The sequence below is a fragment of the Hyla sarda genome, chromosome 5, assembly GCF_029499605.1.
Source record: "Hyla sarda isolate aHylSar1 chromosome 5, aHylSar1.hap1, whole genome shotgun sequence".
Taxonomy (NCBI): domain Eukaryota; kingdom Metazoa; phylum Chordata; class Amphibia; order Anura; family Hylidae; genus Hyla; species Hyla sarda.
The window spans coordinates 89,494,087-89,510,898 of record NC_079193.1 but is presented as its reverse complement, the minus strand read 5'-3'; the positions used below and the strand labels follow the sequence as shown (position 1 = coordinate 89,510,898).

Below are 16,812 nucleotides of genomic sequence, written 5' to 3'. Positions count from 1 at the left end.
TAGCCGTCAATGGTGACAGCGCAGTGCTGCGTGGTCCTACCGCCGCTGGCTGCCAGACTGAATCTCCGCTCGCTGAATTCCGTGAGCGGAGATTCAGCTACAAATCCGTAGTCTGAACATACCCTTAGAGAGGAGAGATGCACAAGCATGTCTATTTCAAAGGGTGCCACGGCATTTCCCTTTCAGTCCCCATTGTCCATCAGGAGCTTCAACTATCATCGGCAGTTTATGTAGCCGGACCTGATGGGTTCACTTCAATGAAGAAAGGTAATGCTGCAACAACCCATTAAAATAAATGTAAAAGGACAACAAAGAGAAAATACAGAAAATAACAGAAGACAGGATAGCAATTTAAAATTGTATTTTTACAATTTATGAAATACACTTCATAAAGCAAAGAACTATAGCCCCACGCCATAGCCATAAAAGCTGGAGACAAAGCGTCCTGAGAATTGTGATTACATAGAAGAACATAGGAGTCCTATCCCATGACACAAGTTTCCAGCAGAGGTAGGCAAGCTAAAGTAAAACTTGCAGGTGGCAGAGGATCATGGGAGTCGTCTCTTCAGATGGGCTGCAATTTGCACCCTGTTCCCAAAGGATCAAGTCAATCTGTGACCTAATACACAAGCATTTCTATGTACTTAAAATGTCATTATAAAAGCCGTGTCCCGTCAGTTATAGGTAAATCTATAAATAAAAACTTTTCAAGATTACAATGAACAGATCCAGGAGCCCAATGGTCACTGTGGTTGTGTTCAGGATTCGGAGATACAAAACTTGATTGTGAATTACAGAAGAGTGAACGCTGGAGGCCACATCTATCCCCACAGATATAATGTGCCCAAAATACAGTCCATTCACCTCCCATTTAGTGCTTTGGGTCAAATCCCTGAACTGTACTACAATGTGACTGGTCATACAACTTCATCCGATTCTAGACCATGCTCCTCATACAAAGTGTCCAAAATATTTAGTTGCTTCTCCATAGCTGGCAGGTAAATGTTCAGATCCCTCATCATAGCGTCAGGGAAGGCTTCATCTTTCTCTTCTCCTTCTTTAACAGACAGTGCAGCCACAAATCCCTCATATGTTGGGGCTGCCCTCAAGGCCAGCTGCAAGAAACGTGCAAAACATTAGTAGGTAAGTGGTGTGTTCCCAAAGTTAACTTTGAGAATGGATGACAGCAAAGAGTAAACATTCCACTTGTCAGCTGTAATGTAATTTGGTTTTTCTGTTGACACCGTGTGTGACAACAGCCTTAGGACGCATTCACAGGGCGAAATATCCACCTAAAAAAACTCTGGGCAGACATTCCGTGGGCAGCAGGTGCTGACTGATTCAGGAGGGAGGACCATTGATGGCAATGCATGTCCGAGCGGATTCTGGACTTTTAATTTCTGAGGCAGATTTTTCCATTACGGAAATGTGCACAGTGCTACAGCATCCCGTTGCAAACAATGGAAGGCTGCTGCACCTGAATTTCCAAATGGAATTTTTCAGCTGGATTCTGCTCTGTAATTTCGCTGTGTGAATGGGCCTTTAGGGTTCTCAAAGTGGAGAAGGAGCAGCTAAGATGCTGTTCCAATGCCGATGAATACTGTACAGAAAAGCATGTCTGTGTAGATGGCTACAAGATTTTGCGAACTGTTAACCTGCTGCAATTTTGCAGGAAAACAGCTTACAAGCCACATGGTTTACAACTGTATCTCCGCTGTCTGGTTTCTGCAGTGTGACACCCTATACTAAAAGGTTATTCCTACAATAAGGCCCCTAAGTATACACAAGTGAAAAGAAGAACATGGTCATTATAACCAGTAACAAAGTTACAGTTGTGCTTGTAGTTTGTGAACCCTTCAGAATTTTCTATATTTCTGCATAAATGTTCCCTAACCCCATAATGGAACATGAATGTAGGTCCTGACAGCCTGGTACTTAACACACCAGGACATACATTTACGTCTTGTACATGAAGTGACCACAGGAGCTGCGATCGCTTTATGCACAGCGAGTCCTACCTGCGAATATCAACCAGGACCCGCTGTGCATGAAGCGACCCGCCGATAATGGTCGCTGATATCATGAGCATGTTCTTTTTATATAGATGGCAGAATTACACAGGGTATAAAGAAGTATAAAAAAAAGACAAACAAAAAACAACAACAGAGGCTTTAGAACAAGCCCACTCAGGAAAAAGTACAAAAGCATAAAAAGGTATTTGCTGCCACCTATAGGCCAAAGACAGTAACGCATCCTCTTGGGTTCACATCTGTTTTTGGCATTTGTTCAGAACTGATCCATTCATCTACATGTGTGAAACTTAAGGCCCGTGTTCTGAATTTGGCCCGCTACGTTATTTTATGTAGCCTGTGGGAGGTGAAACTTGTTTGTTTGGTTTTTATTTGGGGGGGGGGGGGGGGGGATTGGAAGCTAACAATAATACAGCAGGGAGGGGGCTATTGATACAGGGGGACCCAATACTGAGATGGTATGGATGCACAAAATAGTCTTCCTTTAGAAGTTGTAGCTGCAAATACATTGAGGGAGTTTAAGCTATTTGAGTGTACAGCGCTGCGGAATCTGTGTGCGCTATATAAATAAAGAGTTATTATTAGGGATGCACCGAAAGGGAAATTTTGGGCCGAAACTGAAGATGCATTGCCCCGCCCACTTTTTTTCAATATAGCTTTTGTAAAATTGGAAGATGGAAATGGAAATGCTTATTCACATTTAATAACACATAGGAGACTATTCTATGCAGCATTTGATTGGAAACACTGTTCAATGCATTTGCCTGCTAAAGCGTCCTGGAGAAGCAGATCGATGAACGGACGACATAAGGGCAGCACCGATCAGCCTGCTAAGCTAGCTGGCAATGAAAAAGTCATGGGTTAATGCCAGGCTTTGTCATTTCAGAATATAGATAGTGAAATGGGGTGTTAGAAAAGGGATTAACATACAGATTAAATACTCACTGCAAATACACCTCTAACCACCCAGCCATGATACTGGCGTAATGTTTTTCCATATGCATTACCTGAAAAGAGATGAGTTATACCATTACATGTTGTTAGTGTTTGATCAGATGATGGTTAACCTCTTCAGGACACAGGGCGTATGGATACGCCCTGCATTCCGAGTCCTTAAGGGGTTAAGCTGTCAAAGACACTTTACACTTGCTAAAAAATTACACAGGCTGCAAGGTACAAGGACATAGAATGTAAAAAGTACACGAATATGAATGCCACATGCAGAAAGAACCACACTTACATGTCTTGGCATGTAAGTGAGGTTACTAATGCTTGTTTAAGGAATGTTCTGCCACGCTGAAAGCAGCTGGACACACAAATCATCAATATTAGCAGCTGGCAGCTCCATTTGCTATTGCCGACTTGGATGTCCCAGATGTGCTGGGGTTATACACTAGAGGCGTCCAGCTCCCATTCATGATGCCACAACACATCATAATCCTGGAAGAAGGATCATTGTTCGGTAGTGAAGGCCTCTCAGGGCTTGGACACATGATATCCAGACCGGTCTATAGCTATCACTGCGTCGGAGACAAAAGCAGGATAGACCTCCATTCCAGCCTTGCTCTGCTCCATGATAGCCTTCAAAATCATTTAACACAGTGTAAAGGTTTCCCACTTACTTAATGCTGTCTGAACGTTCTTTTCACCACCTCTCACTTCAGTCAGAAATTGAAACAGAAACTTCAAACCTCTGCGGTTAAAGAAAAGAAAGAATAAAAAATTAAGTTAGGAATTTGTGTTGTGAGTATTTGTGCTTGTGGTTCATTCACTAATATTATGGGTATTCATTGATATAGTAACACAGTCACTGCTTTTTATTTTTATTTAAATCAACTGGTGCCAGAAAGTTATACAGATTTGTAAATGACTTCTATAAAAAAATCTAAAACCTTTCAGTACTTATTAGCAGCTGAATACTACAGAGGAGATTCTCTGCTCTCTGCTGACATCATGACCACAGTGCTCTCTGCTGACATCTCTGTCCATTTTAGGAACTGTCCAGAGCAGCATATGTTTGCTATGGGGATTGTCTCCTACTCTGGACAGTTCTTAAAATGGACAGAGATGTCAGCAGAGAGCACTGTGTTCCAAAAAGAAAATAATTTCCTCGGTAGTATTTAGCAGCTAATAAGTACTGGAAGGACTAAGATTTAAAAAAATAAAAAATAAAGTTTTCCACCAGAATACCCTTTAACATACAATAAAATTGGGCTCACTTGAAAAAATTCCCTTTTAGGCTATTATAGGTAAAAAGCTAGAGTAGTGGTAAAAGTCAGAAAGATAAAACTCTCTCACTGTCAGTACTGCCTAAAATAACTCTGCCTCTTTCTATGGATTGATCAATTGCTCTTATCACCCAGCATTTTTCTGCCACCTATCTCTTCAAGATGCATCATCAGGGGTGCAATCTTTACACCTAAATGGATCACTACCTGGACTGGTGTATTGCCACATACATGTCCTGTATTTAATTAGACAAACCCCACTCCAAGTAGTTTAGCTCTAAGAATGGGCTTCCAACCCTGTATTAAAGAACCAATATGACATCCATGGATAGTTACGGTTCCTACTGGTCCTGGCAGCCAATGGGAAGTCAATCAGCGGAAGCTAATGTATTTTTTTTTTTATAGATTAAAAAGAGGTTTATGTACATAATCTTAAAACATCTTAATTCCACGTGATAAATGGAACTGTACTCTGAATCTGCCATCAGCACAGTTTTTTTACACCACCATTATAGAGTTCTCCAAGTTATCAACTCTGTATTTTCATACAGCTGCAGTCTCATGGAACTTACCGTATATACTCGAGTATAAGCCGACCCGAATATAAGCGGAGGCCCCTAATTTTACCCCAAAAACCCAGGAAAAGTTATTGACTCGACTATAAGCCTAGGGTGGGAAATACATCATCCCCCCCATGCAAACATCCAGACCCCCGTCATCATCATCACCGCCTGTCAATCCCTTCATCAGTGGTCTTCAACCTGCGGACCTCCAGAGGTTGCAAAACTACAACTCCCAGCATGCCCGGACAGCCATCGGCTGTCCGGGCATGCTGGGTGTTGTAGTTTTGAAACCTCTGGAGGTCCGCAGGTTGAAGACCACTGCGGCCTTCGTCATCATCCAGACCCCCCCCCCCCCCCACTTTTGTTTTGAAATCACCTCCCCTCGGCGGGAAGTTAGGGTGAACTGGTCTGGGCCATCTATGCTGCAGGGACCATCCGGTGGGGAGGATTAGTCGTTGCGGACTGTCCATTTTCACCGGGGGGGGGGGGGCCTCTTCTCCGCGCCTGCCCCGGACTAGTGACATTTCCTTGATGATGACGCACAGGGACATTGCACATGAACATCCCTGTGCGTCGTCGTCAAGGCAACGTCATTAGTCCGGGGCCAGGCCCGAAGCGCGGAGAAGAGCCCCCCCCCCCCCCTGGTGAAAATGGACACAAATGTCAACACGGACTAGATTTAGAACATATAACAGAGCAATTAAACCTATATATCTCTATGCGACAGCTGTATTAAGGTCTGTGCGACTTTTAATACAATATTTGCATGGCCTGCCACTGCTCTGCGACACTTATTCAGAGCAGTTCAGCGGGCATTCATCAAAGTCCGGCACGGCCGCCACTTTTCCCACAACTTTTTTTTAATCTAAACTGAACAAAAAGCAAGTTCAGTTTCGATAAATGCCCCTCACAGTTGCCGAATCTAGAAAATCCCAGTCAGTGGTATATCCGATAAGCCCCACACATTGCCATCACCTTTTCAGCCACAGAAGGGCCTCAGTTGCAGAATTACGAACTTGTGACAGGTTATTGTTTACTTCATGGAGAACGATCTTCTGAAGGGTTGTCAATTCTTCCTTATTGGTTATGAATTTCTGATTTATTTTCTGAAACGGCAAAATAAAACCTGGTCAGACCCGAGGAAGAAGTGTTCACACATCAGAAAAAACTGCAGCAGCTTTTTCACAGATTGTGACCCTGACCTAAGAGTAAGTTTACACATTGTAAACTGAAAACAAGAAAGGAGAGTAAAATAGGTATAAAAAGTAGCATTTTTTTCATCATCTATTTATGTATCTATTTATCGTTGGAATGTGAAGAGAGGGCTATCACTATTTCTGAAGGGAGTGTATCACAGGGCCGCTGCAGACTGGCAGAAGGGTAAACCAAGGGGCTGGGAAATACATATAGGCCCAGATTTATCTAACTGTGTGAGAGAAAAAGCGGCGAGATTTTCCTCACAGCAACCAATCACAGCTCTGCTTTCACTTTACCAGAGCTCGTTAGCTGAGCGGTGATTGGTTGCTGTGGGAAAATCTCTCCACTTTTTCTCTCACACAGGGCCATAAATCTGGGCCATAGTGTCCTTAAAGGGGTAGTCCAGTGGTGAAAAACTTATCCCCTATCCTAAGGATAGGGGATAAGTTTGAGATCGCGGGGGGTCCGACCGCTGGGGCCCCCTGCGATCTCTCTGTACGGGGCCCCGGATCTCCGTCGAGATAGCGGGTGTCGACCCCCGCACGAGGCGGCGGCCGACACGCCCCCTCAATACATCTCAATGGCAGAGCCGGAGATTGCCGAAGGCAGCGCTTCGGCTCTGCCATAGAGTTGTATTGAGGGGGCGTGTCGGCCGCCGCTTCGTGCGGAGGTCAACACGCCCCCTTCCCGCGGGCTGTCGGGGCTCCGTACAGGAGATCGCGGGGGGCCCCAGGGGTCGGACCCCCCGCGATCTGCAACTTATCCCCTATCCTTAAGATAGGGGATAAGTTGTAAACCACTGAGTCACCACTGGACTACTCCTTTAACTGAGCAATGGTGTGACGGATCTGACAGGTGTAAACTGCGTCGGAATTAACCCGTTTAAGCAGTTTAATGCGCTTGATGCTCCTGTCAGATTACCTTTTTGAGAATTTAGCATTGATGACCTAGGTTTAGGATAGGCCTTTGATTTTTGATGGGAAGCTGGACAATATTATGAACAAACAGCAATTCTGAGAGTGCTGCATGTTCTTCACAGGCAGAGTAGGTTGTCTTTATGAGAAGCTGCACCTCATACTGAAGTCATCCATTGTAGCAATAGAAGAATATATCAGCTCACTCCAGGACTGAGCACGGAGAGAGGCGCGGACTGCACCCAAATTGTAATAGCAAAAACAGGAGGACTCCAGCTCGGTGCAGATCTAATAGCAGTCTTTATTCACATGAAGCTACATGGATCACAGGTACAAGGCAGGATGTGACGCGTTTCGGCCAAGTGCTGGCCTTACTCATGGATAAGGTCAGCACCTGGCCGAAACGCGTCACATCCTGCCTTGTACCTGTGATCGTCTTTATTCACATGAAGCTACATGGATCACAGGTACACGGCAGGATGTGACACGTTTCGGCCAAGTGCTGGCCTTACTCATGGGTAAGGCCAGCACCTGGCCGAAACGCGTCACATCCTGCCTTGTACCTGTGATCCATGTAGCTTCATGTGAATAAAGACGGCTATTAGATCTGCACCAAGCTGGAGTCCACCTGTTTTTGAAGTCATCCATTGTCCCATAAAAAGAAAAGTAGATGTATAAAAGGAATTCTAATGTCGGGCTGCACCCTAGAGTTAAACCTCTGTTATTGCCATCTAGTGTCCAACAGTTATAATAATAATTATAATAGTTTTCTTTTATTTTTTGGATAGCGCCAACAAATTACACAAAACTTTACAATTTTGAGGGTACAAATAAATTGAAGTTTCAGCCATTAAAATATTACACACGAAATATTCAAACAAGAGGAGTAAGGCCCTGCTCGTGAGAGCTTACAGACTATGAGGAAGGTGGCGACGGAAAGTGCCTTATTTATTAAATGATCCAGCCATGTTTTATAAATAACATATATAACATAAAAGGAGGGTTAACCAGTCACCAGCCAATGTCTAAATGTTTAAAGTGCATAGAGTGTAAGACTGGAGGATGATATTGCAAGCGCTAGTCATCAGCCATAGAATAAATAATGGAATAAATATGGGTGAATCTATGTACACATCTACAGCAGATATGGATGTATTAGCATAAATAGACTGAAGTCAGAGGATTTATTTCTAACTTACCTTTATGTTGCCAACAAAATCCATTTTCACAGGTGCAAACACAGTTGGCCCAAGCTTGTCTATGGAGAGAAATATGTTTTCAATGCTTTTATCTTATGCATTTAAAAGGCGTACTCCAGTGGAAAACTTTTTATTTTTTTTTATTTTTTTATCAACTGGTGCCAGAAAGTTAAACAGATTTGTAAATTACTTCTATAAAAAAAAGTACTTATTAGCTGCTGAATACTACAGAAGAAATTATTTTCTTTTTGGAACACAGACCTCTCAGCTGAATCACGAGCACAGTGCTCTCTGCTGACATCTCTGTCCATTTTAGGAACTGTCCAGAGTAGGATAAAATCCCCATAGCAAACATATGCTGCTCTGGTCAGTTCCTAAAATGGACAGAGATGTCAGCTGAGAGCACTGTGCTCGTGATGTCAGCAGAGAGCTCTGTGTTCCAAAAAGGAAATAATGTCTTCTGTAGTATAAAGCAGCTAATAAGTACTGGAAGGATTAAGATTTTTTTATAGGAGTAATTTACAAATCTGTTTTAACTTTCTAGCACCAGTTGATTTAAAAAAAAAAAAAAAAAAAATAAATTTCCACCGGAGTACCCCATTAACACCCCCCATCAAGTTGTTTGGCACTCACAACTATAAACAAACAAACAAACAATCTTTATTTCAATAAATGAAGTAAAACATCTATGAATATACTGATCTTTTGGCTTTGTTCACACCACATCAGTGTATATGCTAAACATACTATATCCACAACCCATAATTAACCCATCATATTTCAAAATAAGCGTCTAAGGTGCACCATGTGTGAAATGAGCCTTATCTAAATTCCCTACAATAATGGGAGTTCAGATTTATTCTAACAGTGTATGATTTAAATAAGAATATTTATACACAAACAATGCCATGCACTACTGCATTTATAGCAATGTTTGAATATAAAGGATTTATGCTACACGCCTCATGTAAACAAGATTGGATACAGCATAGCAGGTACATATTGGCTGTGTGGTGTTGGGGGGAATGAGATGTCAATACTTTATTTACTACTAAACATTGTGCAATTATAGTGTCGGTCACCAAGTAAGCAATGAACAATGAGTGAAGCTTTTTCTACATTTGTCCATTACTGAAACGGTAAGAGGACCTTAAAGGGGTACTCCGCCCCTAGACATCTTATCCCCTATCCAAAGGATAGGGGATAAGATGTCTGATCACAGGGAGTCCCGCCGCTGGGGATCCCCGCGATCTCCCTGCTGGACCCGGCATTCGTTTAGAGCGTCAGGTGCAGCGCTGGAGGCTCGTGACATCATGGCCACGCCCCCTCAATGTAAGTCTATTGGAGGGGGCGTGGCATCCGCCACGCCCCCTCCCATAGACTTGCATTGAGGGGGCGTGGCTGTGACATCTCGAGCAGGCGTGGCCATGACGTCACGAGCCTCAGCCCCACATCGCCAGTCTTACAGGTCGGAGCGAAGTCGGTGCACCAAATGTCTGGGGTGCAGCAGCCGAGATCGTGGGGGTCACCAGCGGCAGGACTCCCACGATCAGACATCTTATGCTCTATTGTTTAGATAGGGGATAAGATGTCTAGGGGCGGAATACCCCTTTATGCATGTCCATGTAAACAAGCCCTAATTGCTTAAAGGGGTACTCTGGTGCTTAGACATCTTATCCCCTATCTAAAGGATAGGGGATAAGATGCCTGATCGCGGGGGGTCCCTCCGCTGGGGACCCCCGTGATCTTGCACGCTGCACCCCGTTAAAATCAGTCCCCGGAGCGTGTTCGCTACGGGTCTGATTACTGCCGATCACGGGGCTGGAGCGTTGTGACGTCAAGGCTCCGCCCCGTGTGACGTCACGCTCCACCCCCCTCAATGCAAGCCTATGGGGTGCGGCGTGTAAGATGACGGGGGTCCCCATCGGCGGTACCCCCGGGATCAGGCATCTTATCCCCTATCCTTTGGATAGGGGATAAGATGTCTAAGTGCCTGAGTACCCCTTTAAGTAACACAATAAGCTACATAATGAATACATACCCAAAACTGGGACTATAGCATAGCAGGAGTCCAGGAAATATTCTGTGGGTATACCATCTTCATCTTCATATACAAGATCACTGAACCTGGAGGGAAAAAAAAAAAAGGGCAAATGTTCCTTTATCACACATGGTTCCCTACTTGCATTTATATATTGGATCAATCTGATTTAAAATGGACAGAATACTTAATTATTTTGTTTTCTGAATCCAGATAAGGGTTCACTATCTAACTAATCTTATCAGAAGCCTCAGGGATTTGAATTTAGCCTTAGTTCATTTTGATAAAAAGAATAAAAAAAAATTCAAAAAAACACACAAGAAAAAAACCCTACTTGTTGCTACTCAGAGTCCAACTTTTCCAGAATCGGCAAACATTTATCTGTTGTATCTAAGCAAAGTACCTTGATAGACATTTTAAAGGGTACCTTTCATCAAAAAAACTTTTGATATATTATAGATTAATGTATGCAGAATAACTTTACAATTGCATGTTATTAAAAAATAGGCTTCTTTCTATTTAATTTTCCACTTTGAAAAATGACCACTAGGGGTCTCCCTACCAGTCCTTTTTATTTATAGATTTCAGACTCATTGCTGCAGCCGGGACACAGACAAACTCAGCACTGCTCCCTGCCAGGGAGTTTGTCTGTGTCCCGGCTGCAGTCTGAGATTTAGGACTCCAGCATGAATCTGAAATCTATAAAAAAGGACTGGTAGGGAGACCCCTAGTGGTCATTTTTTCAAATTGTAAAATTAAATAGAAAGAAGCATATTTTTTAATAACATGCTATTGGAAAGTTATTCTGCATACATTAATCTATAATATATCAAAGTTTTTTTTGATGATAGGTACCCTTTAACACAGAAAACAAAAATTTTTCTTTGGTTTAATATCTACATAAACTGGACGTTCAGTAGAAGCTAAAAGCCTGGGCATTGTGGCAATAATATGGATGCTAAAGTGTCCGCACTTCTGAAAACCTGTGAAGAGGAAGAGTGGTGCAGATGCCCATAGCAACTATATATATTTTCATCCACAGACCCATATGAGGGCTTGTTTTTTGCGTGACCAGTTGTCCTTTGTAATGACATCACTCATTTTACCATAAAATGTATGGGGCAACCAAAAAAAATATACTTTTTGTGTGGGGAAATTGATAAGAAAACCACAATTTAGCAAATTTTGGAAGGTTTAGTTTTAATGCTCTACACTTTACGGTAAAATAGACATGTTTACTTTATTCTGTGGGTCAATACGATTAAAATGATACCCATGATTACATACTTTTCTATTATTATATTGCTTAAAAAAACTAAAAAACTACATTTAAAACCCCTCTATCCCACACTTTTTGGGGGTAAAATGAGGAAAACTGACAATTTACATTTTTATTGGGGGAGGGGATTTTTATTTTTTTTTTACTTTTATTGGTACACTTAAAGGGGACTATTTATAGCAATCATTTGACTGCTAATACTGTTCAGTGCTATGCATAGGGAATAGCACTGATCAGTGTTATCGGTCATCTTCTACTCTGGTCTACTCGATCTCAGACCAGAGCAGAAGACCCATGGAAGGCAGCGGAGGGGACCTCCGGCTGCCGTTCTGGATGATCAGATCTCTGAGGCAGTGCTGCGGGCGATCCGATCATCCATTTTAGTCACCGCATCGCTGCAGATGCCGTGATCTGTATTGATCACGGCATCTGAGGGGTTAATGACGGACCTGCCGCGCATGACCCGAGCATCGTTACGATGCTCGCGGTCATGTATAGGATGTAAATGTACATCCTGGTGCGTTAAGTACCACCGCACCAGGACGTACATTTACGTCCTGCGTCGTTAAGGGTTTAATCTTAAAAAAGGCCTTTGAAAAATGAAAGAAGCAATCTGATTGGTTGCTCTGGGCAACTGCACCATTTCCTCTACACAGTTTTGATATATCTCCCCATCATGCTTTGAGAACATGCTTGGTGTATTTGCTGGGAAGTTCCCAATGCATACACTGAATGAAGTTATTCACTTGATAAAGGCCAACAGTGTCATTTTGGCCTCTGTTTGTCAGTATACCTATTTTTTTTTTTTTTACTTAAAAGAAAATATTTGTAGACTATGTTTTTCTTTGCAGAATGATCCACCAAGGGAATGTGTTATTTTGAGAATAGCAGATTGGGCATGTTGAATTCTTACATGCCTGATCTTTCTGTCCTCTGATATCTGCTGTCAGGGGAAGGGTGGATGGCCTCTATACATATCACATGGTCAGCGGGTCCCAATGAAATCAAAGGGTTCGGCCAATGGCTGCCTAATGTCTAAGGCCACTTTATTGGTAACATATCCAACAAAAGAACTATACAAACAATATATTTAGTACTTAATCATTACATCAAAGTGTTATCTTAAAATGCTGAACATAATAAAGCATTTATACCTGTGAGTCATCATGCTGAAAAATGTTTCGGGCAAATCTTTACTACTGCCCGATCCTTCATCCACATTCCCTCCTCCTTCATCTTGATGCAAAGTGCCAGTCACTGTATGTGTCAGAGTGTCATTTACTTTGTCTTGTAGATCACAGTCAGCCTGATTCTCTGTAGCTGGTGGAATTGAGTGTAGATCACCTTCAGCTTCTGCAAGAAAAAAAACGACCAGCAATTGTTAAAGGGGTACTCCGCTGCTCAGCGTTTGGAACACAGAGTCGGGAGCTCTTGACGTCAAAGCCCCACCCCCTCATGATGTCATGCTCCCCTCAATGCAAGTCTATGGGAGGGGGCATAACGGCTGTCACACCCACTCCCATATTCTTGCATTAAGGGGGCGGGGTGTGACATGAGGGGGTGGGGCTATGACATCACAAGCTCCAGGCGTCGGCTCCAGTGTTCTGAGCAGTTTGTTCCAAACGCTGAGCAGTGGAGTACCCCTTTAACCCCTTAAGGACCCAGCCCAAATATACTGCCATTTTTTGAACATCTGACCACTGTCACTTCAAGCATTAATAACTCTGGAATGCTTTTACCTTTCATTCTGATTCCGAGATTGTTTTTCCGTGACATATTCTACTTTATGTAAGTGGTAAAATTTTGTTGATACTTGTATCATTTCTTGGTGAAAAATTCCAAAATTTCATGAAAAAATTGTAAATTTTGAATTTTTTTTTTTACTTTGAAGCTCTCTGCTTATAAGGAAAATGGATATTACAAATAAATTATACATGGATTCACATATACAATATGTCTACTTTATATTTGCATCATAAAGTTGATATGTTTTTATATTTGGAAGACGTCAGAGGGCTTCAAAGTTCAGCAGCAATTTTCAAATTTTTCACAAAATTTTCAAAATCGGAATTTTTCAGGGACCAGTTCAGTTTTTAAGTGGATTTGAAGGGCCTTCATATTAGAAATACCCCACAAATGACCCCATTATAAAAACTGCACCCCTCAAAGTATTCAAAATGACATTCAGTAAGTGTGTTAACCCTTTAGGTGTTTCACAGGAATAGCAGCAAAGTGAAGGAGAAAATTCAAAATCTTCATTTTTTACACTCGCATGTTCTTGTAGACCCAGTTTTTGAATTTTTACAGGGGTAATAGGAGAAAAAGCCCCCAAAATTTGTAACCCAATTTCTCTCGAGTAAGGAAATACCTCATATGTGTATGTCAAGTGTTCGGCGGGCGCAGTAGAGGGCTCAGAAGGGAAGGAGCGACAATGGGATTTTGGAGAGTGAATTTTTCTGAAATGGTTTTTGGGGGGCATGTCACATTTAGAAAGCCCCTATGGTGCCAGAACAGCAGAAAACCCTACATGGCATACCATTTTGGAAACTACACCCCTCAAGGCAAGTAACAAGAGGTCCAGTTAGCCTTAACACCCCACAGGTGTTTGACAACTTTTCGTTAAAATTGGATGTGTAAATGGGAAAAAAATTCACACTAAAGTGCAGTTTTCCCCCCAAATTTACCACTTTTTATAAAGGGTAATGGGAAAAAATGCCCCCCCAAATTTGTAACCCCATCTCTTCTGAGTATGGAAATACCCCATGTTAGGACGTAAAATGCTTTGCGGGCGAATTACAATGCTCAGAAGAGAAGGAGTCACATTTGGCTTTTTGAAAGCAACTTTTGCTGAAATGTTTTTTTGGGGGCATGTCACATTTAGGAAGCCCCTGTGGTGCCAGAACAGCAAAAAATACCCACATGGCATACTATTTTTGGAAACTACACCCCTCAAGGAACGTAACAAGGGGTCCGCTGAGCCTTACACCCCACAGGTGTTTGACGACTTTTCGTTAAAGTTGGAAGTGTAAATGAAAAAAAAATTTTTTGCAGTTTTTCCCCTAAATTTTACATTTTTACAAGGGGTAATAGGAGAAAATTACCCCCAAAATTTGTAACCCCATTTCTTCTTAGTATGGAAATACCCCATTTTAGGACGTAAAATGCTCTGCTGGCGAACTACAATGCTCAGAAGAGGAGGAGCGCCTTTGAGCTTTTGGAAAGAGAATTTGTTTGGAATGGTAGTCAGGGGCCATGTGCGTTTACAAAGCCCCCCCGTGGTGCCAGAACAATGGACTCCCCCACATGTGACCCCATTTTGGAAACTACACCCCTCACAGAATTTAATAAGGGGTGCAGTATTTACACCCCACTGGCGTTTTACAGATCTTTGGAACAGTGGGCTGTGCAAATTAAAAATTTAATTTTTCATTTTTACGGACCACTGTTCCAAAAATCTGTCAGACACCTGTGGGGCGTAAATTCTCACTGTACCCCTTATTACATTACATGAGGGGTCTAGTTTCCAAAATGGGTTCACATGTGTCGGGGGTCCATTGTTCTGGCACTATGGGGGCTTTGTAAACACATGTGGCCTTCAATTCCGGACAAATTTTCTCTTCAAAATCCCAATGGCGCTCCTTCTCTTCTGAGCATTGTAGTTTGCCCGCAGAGCACTTTAAATTTACATATGGGGTATGTTCTTACTCAGAAGAGATGGGGTTACAAATTTGGGGGGGCTTTTTCCTATTTTCCCTTGTGAAAATGAAAAATTTAGGGTAACACCAGCATTTTAGTGAAATTTTTTATTTTTTTTTTCATTTTCCCATCCAACTTTAATGAAAATTCGTCAAACACCTGTGGGGTGTTCAGGCTCACTATACCCCATGTCACATTCCGTGAGGGGTGTAGTTTCCAAAATGGGGTCACATGTGGGTATTTATTTTTTTTGCGTTTGTCAGAACCGCTGTAAGATCAGCCACCCCTGTGCAATTTAGGCCTCAAATGTACATTGTGTGCGCTCATTCCTGAGCCTTGTTGTGCGCCCGCAGAGCATTTTACGCTTACATATGGGGTATTTCCGTACTCAGGAGAAATTGCTTTACAAATTTTAGGGGTTGTTTTTTCCTTGTACCGCTTGTGAAAATAAAAAGTATGGGGCAACACCAGCATGTTAGTTTAAAAATGTTTTATTTTTTACACTAACAGGCTGCTGTAGCCCCCAACTTTTCCTTTTCCCAAGCGGTAAAAGGAAAAAAAAGACCCCCAAAATTTGTAGCGCAATTTCTCCCGAGTACGGAAATACCCCATATGTGGCCCTAAACTGTTTCCTTGAAATACGACAGGGCTCCGAAGTGAGAGAGCGCCATGCGCATTTGAGGACTGAATTAGGGATTGCATAGGGGTGGACATAGGGGTATTCTACACCAGTGATTCCCAAACAGGGTGCCTCCAGCTGTTGCTAAACTCCCAGCATGCCTGGACAGTCAGTGGCTGTCCAGAAATGCTGGGAGTTGTTGTTTTGCAACAGCTGGAGGCTCCGTTTTGGAAACACTGCCGTACAAGACGTTTTTAATTTTTTATTGGGGGGGACAGTGTACGGGGGTGTATATGTAGTGTTTTACTCTTTATTATGTGTTAGTGTAGTGTAGTGTTTTTAGGGCACTTTCGCACTGTCTAGTTAAGGTGAGTTTCACGCTAGGAGTTTGCGCTGCGGCGATAAATTTGCTGCAGCCCAAACTTGAAGCAGGAAATTTACTGTAAAGCTGTCCGTGTGAATGTACCCTGTACATTCACATGGGGGGGCAAACCTCCAGCTGTTTCAAAACTACAACTCCCAGCATGTATTGACAGACCGTGCATGCTGAGAGTTGTAGTTTTGCAACAGCTGGAGGCACACTGGTTGGAAAACCTTCAGTTAGGTTCTGTTACCTAACTCAGTATTTTCCAACCAGTGTGCCTCCAGCTGTTGCAAAACTACAACTCCCAGCATGTACTAATCACTGAAGGGCATGCTGGGAGATGTAGTTATGCAACAGCTGGAGGTACCCAACTACAACTCCCAGCATGCCGAGACAGCTGTTTGCTGTCTGGGCATGCTGGGATTTGCAGTTTTGCAACATTTGGAGAGCTACAGTTTTTAGACCAGTGCACAGTGATCTCCAAACTGTGGACCTCCAGATGTTGCAAAACTACAACTCCCCTGGGCATTTTTGCGCAGGGTGCCTGCTGATTGATATGATACGCCCTGGGTCCTTAAGTACCAGGACGTCAAGGCGTATCCATATGCCCTAGGTTAAAGGGGTACTCCAGCGGAAAACTTTTTATTTTTAAATCAACTGGTGACAGAAAGTCAAACAGATT

General features: G+C 42.6%; 1 protein-coding gene across 1 annotated transcript in view; it reads right to left on the bottom strand.

The window, feature by feature from the left end:
• Positions 1 to 346: 346 nt before the first annotated feature.
• The window catches only part of PLEKHA8 (pleckstrin homology domain containing A8), a 48,883-nt gene continuing 32,417 nt past the window's right edge, over positions 347 to 16,812 (bottom strand). Inside the window, exons 8-14 of the mRNA XM_056519907.1 lie at positions 12,606 to 12,804; positions 10,173 to 10,258; positions 8,132 to 8,190; positions 5,797 to 5,927; positions 3,653 to 3,723; positions 2,976 to 3,037; positions 347 to 1,115 (exon numbers count right to left, since the gene is read on the bottom strand). Of these exons, the coding sequence (XP_056375882.1) occupies positions 918 to 1,115; positions 2,976 to 3,037; positions 3,653 to 3,723; positions 5,797 to 5,927; positions 8,132 to 8,190; positions 10,173 to 10,258; positions 12,606 to 12,804 (806 nt within the window). The 3' untranslated portion in view covers positions 347 to 917. The remainder of the gene's footprint in view (positions 1,116 to 2,975; positions 3,038 to 3,652; positions 3,724 to 5,796; positions 5,928 to 8,131; positions 8,191 to 10,172; positions 10,259 to 12,605; positions 12,805 to 16,812) is intronic.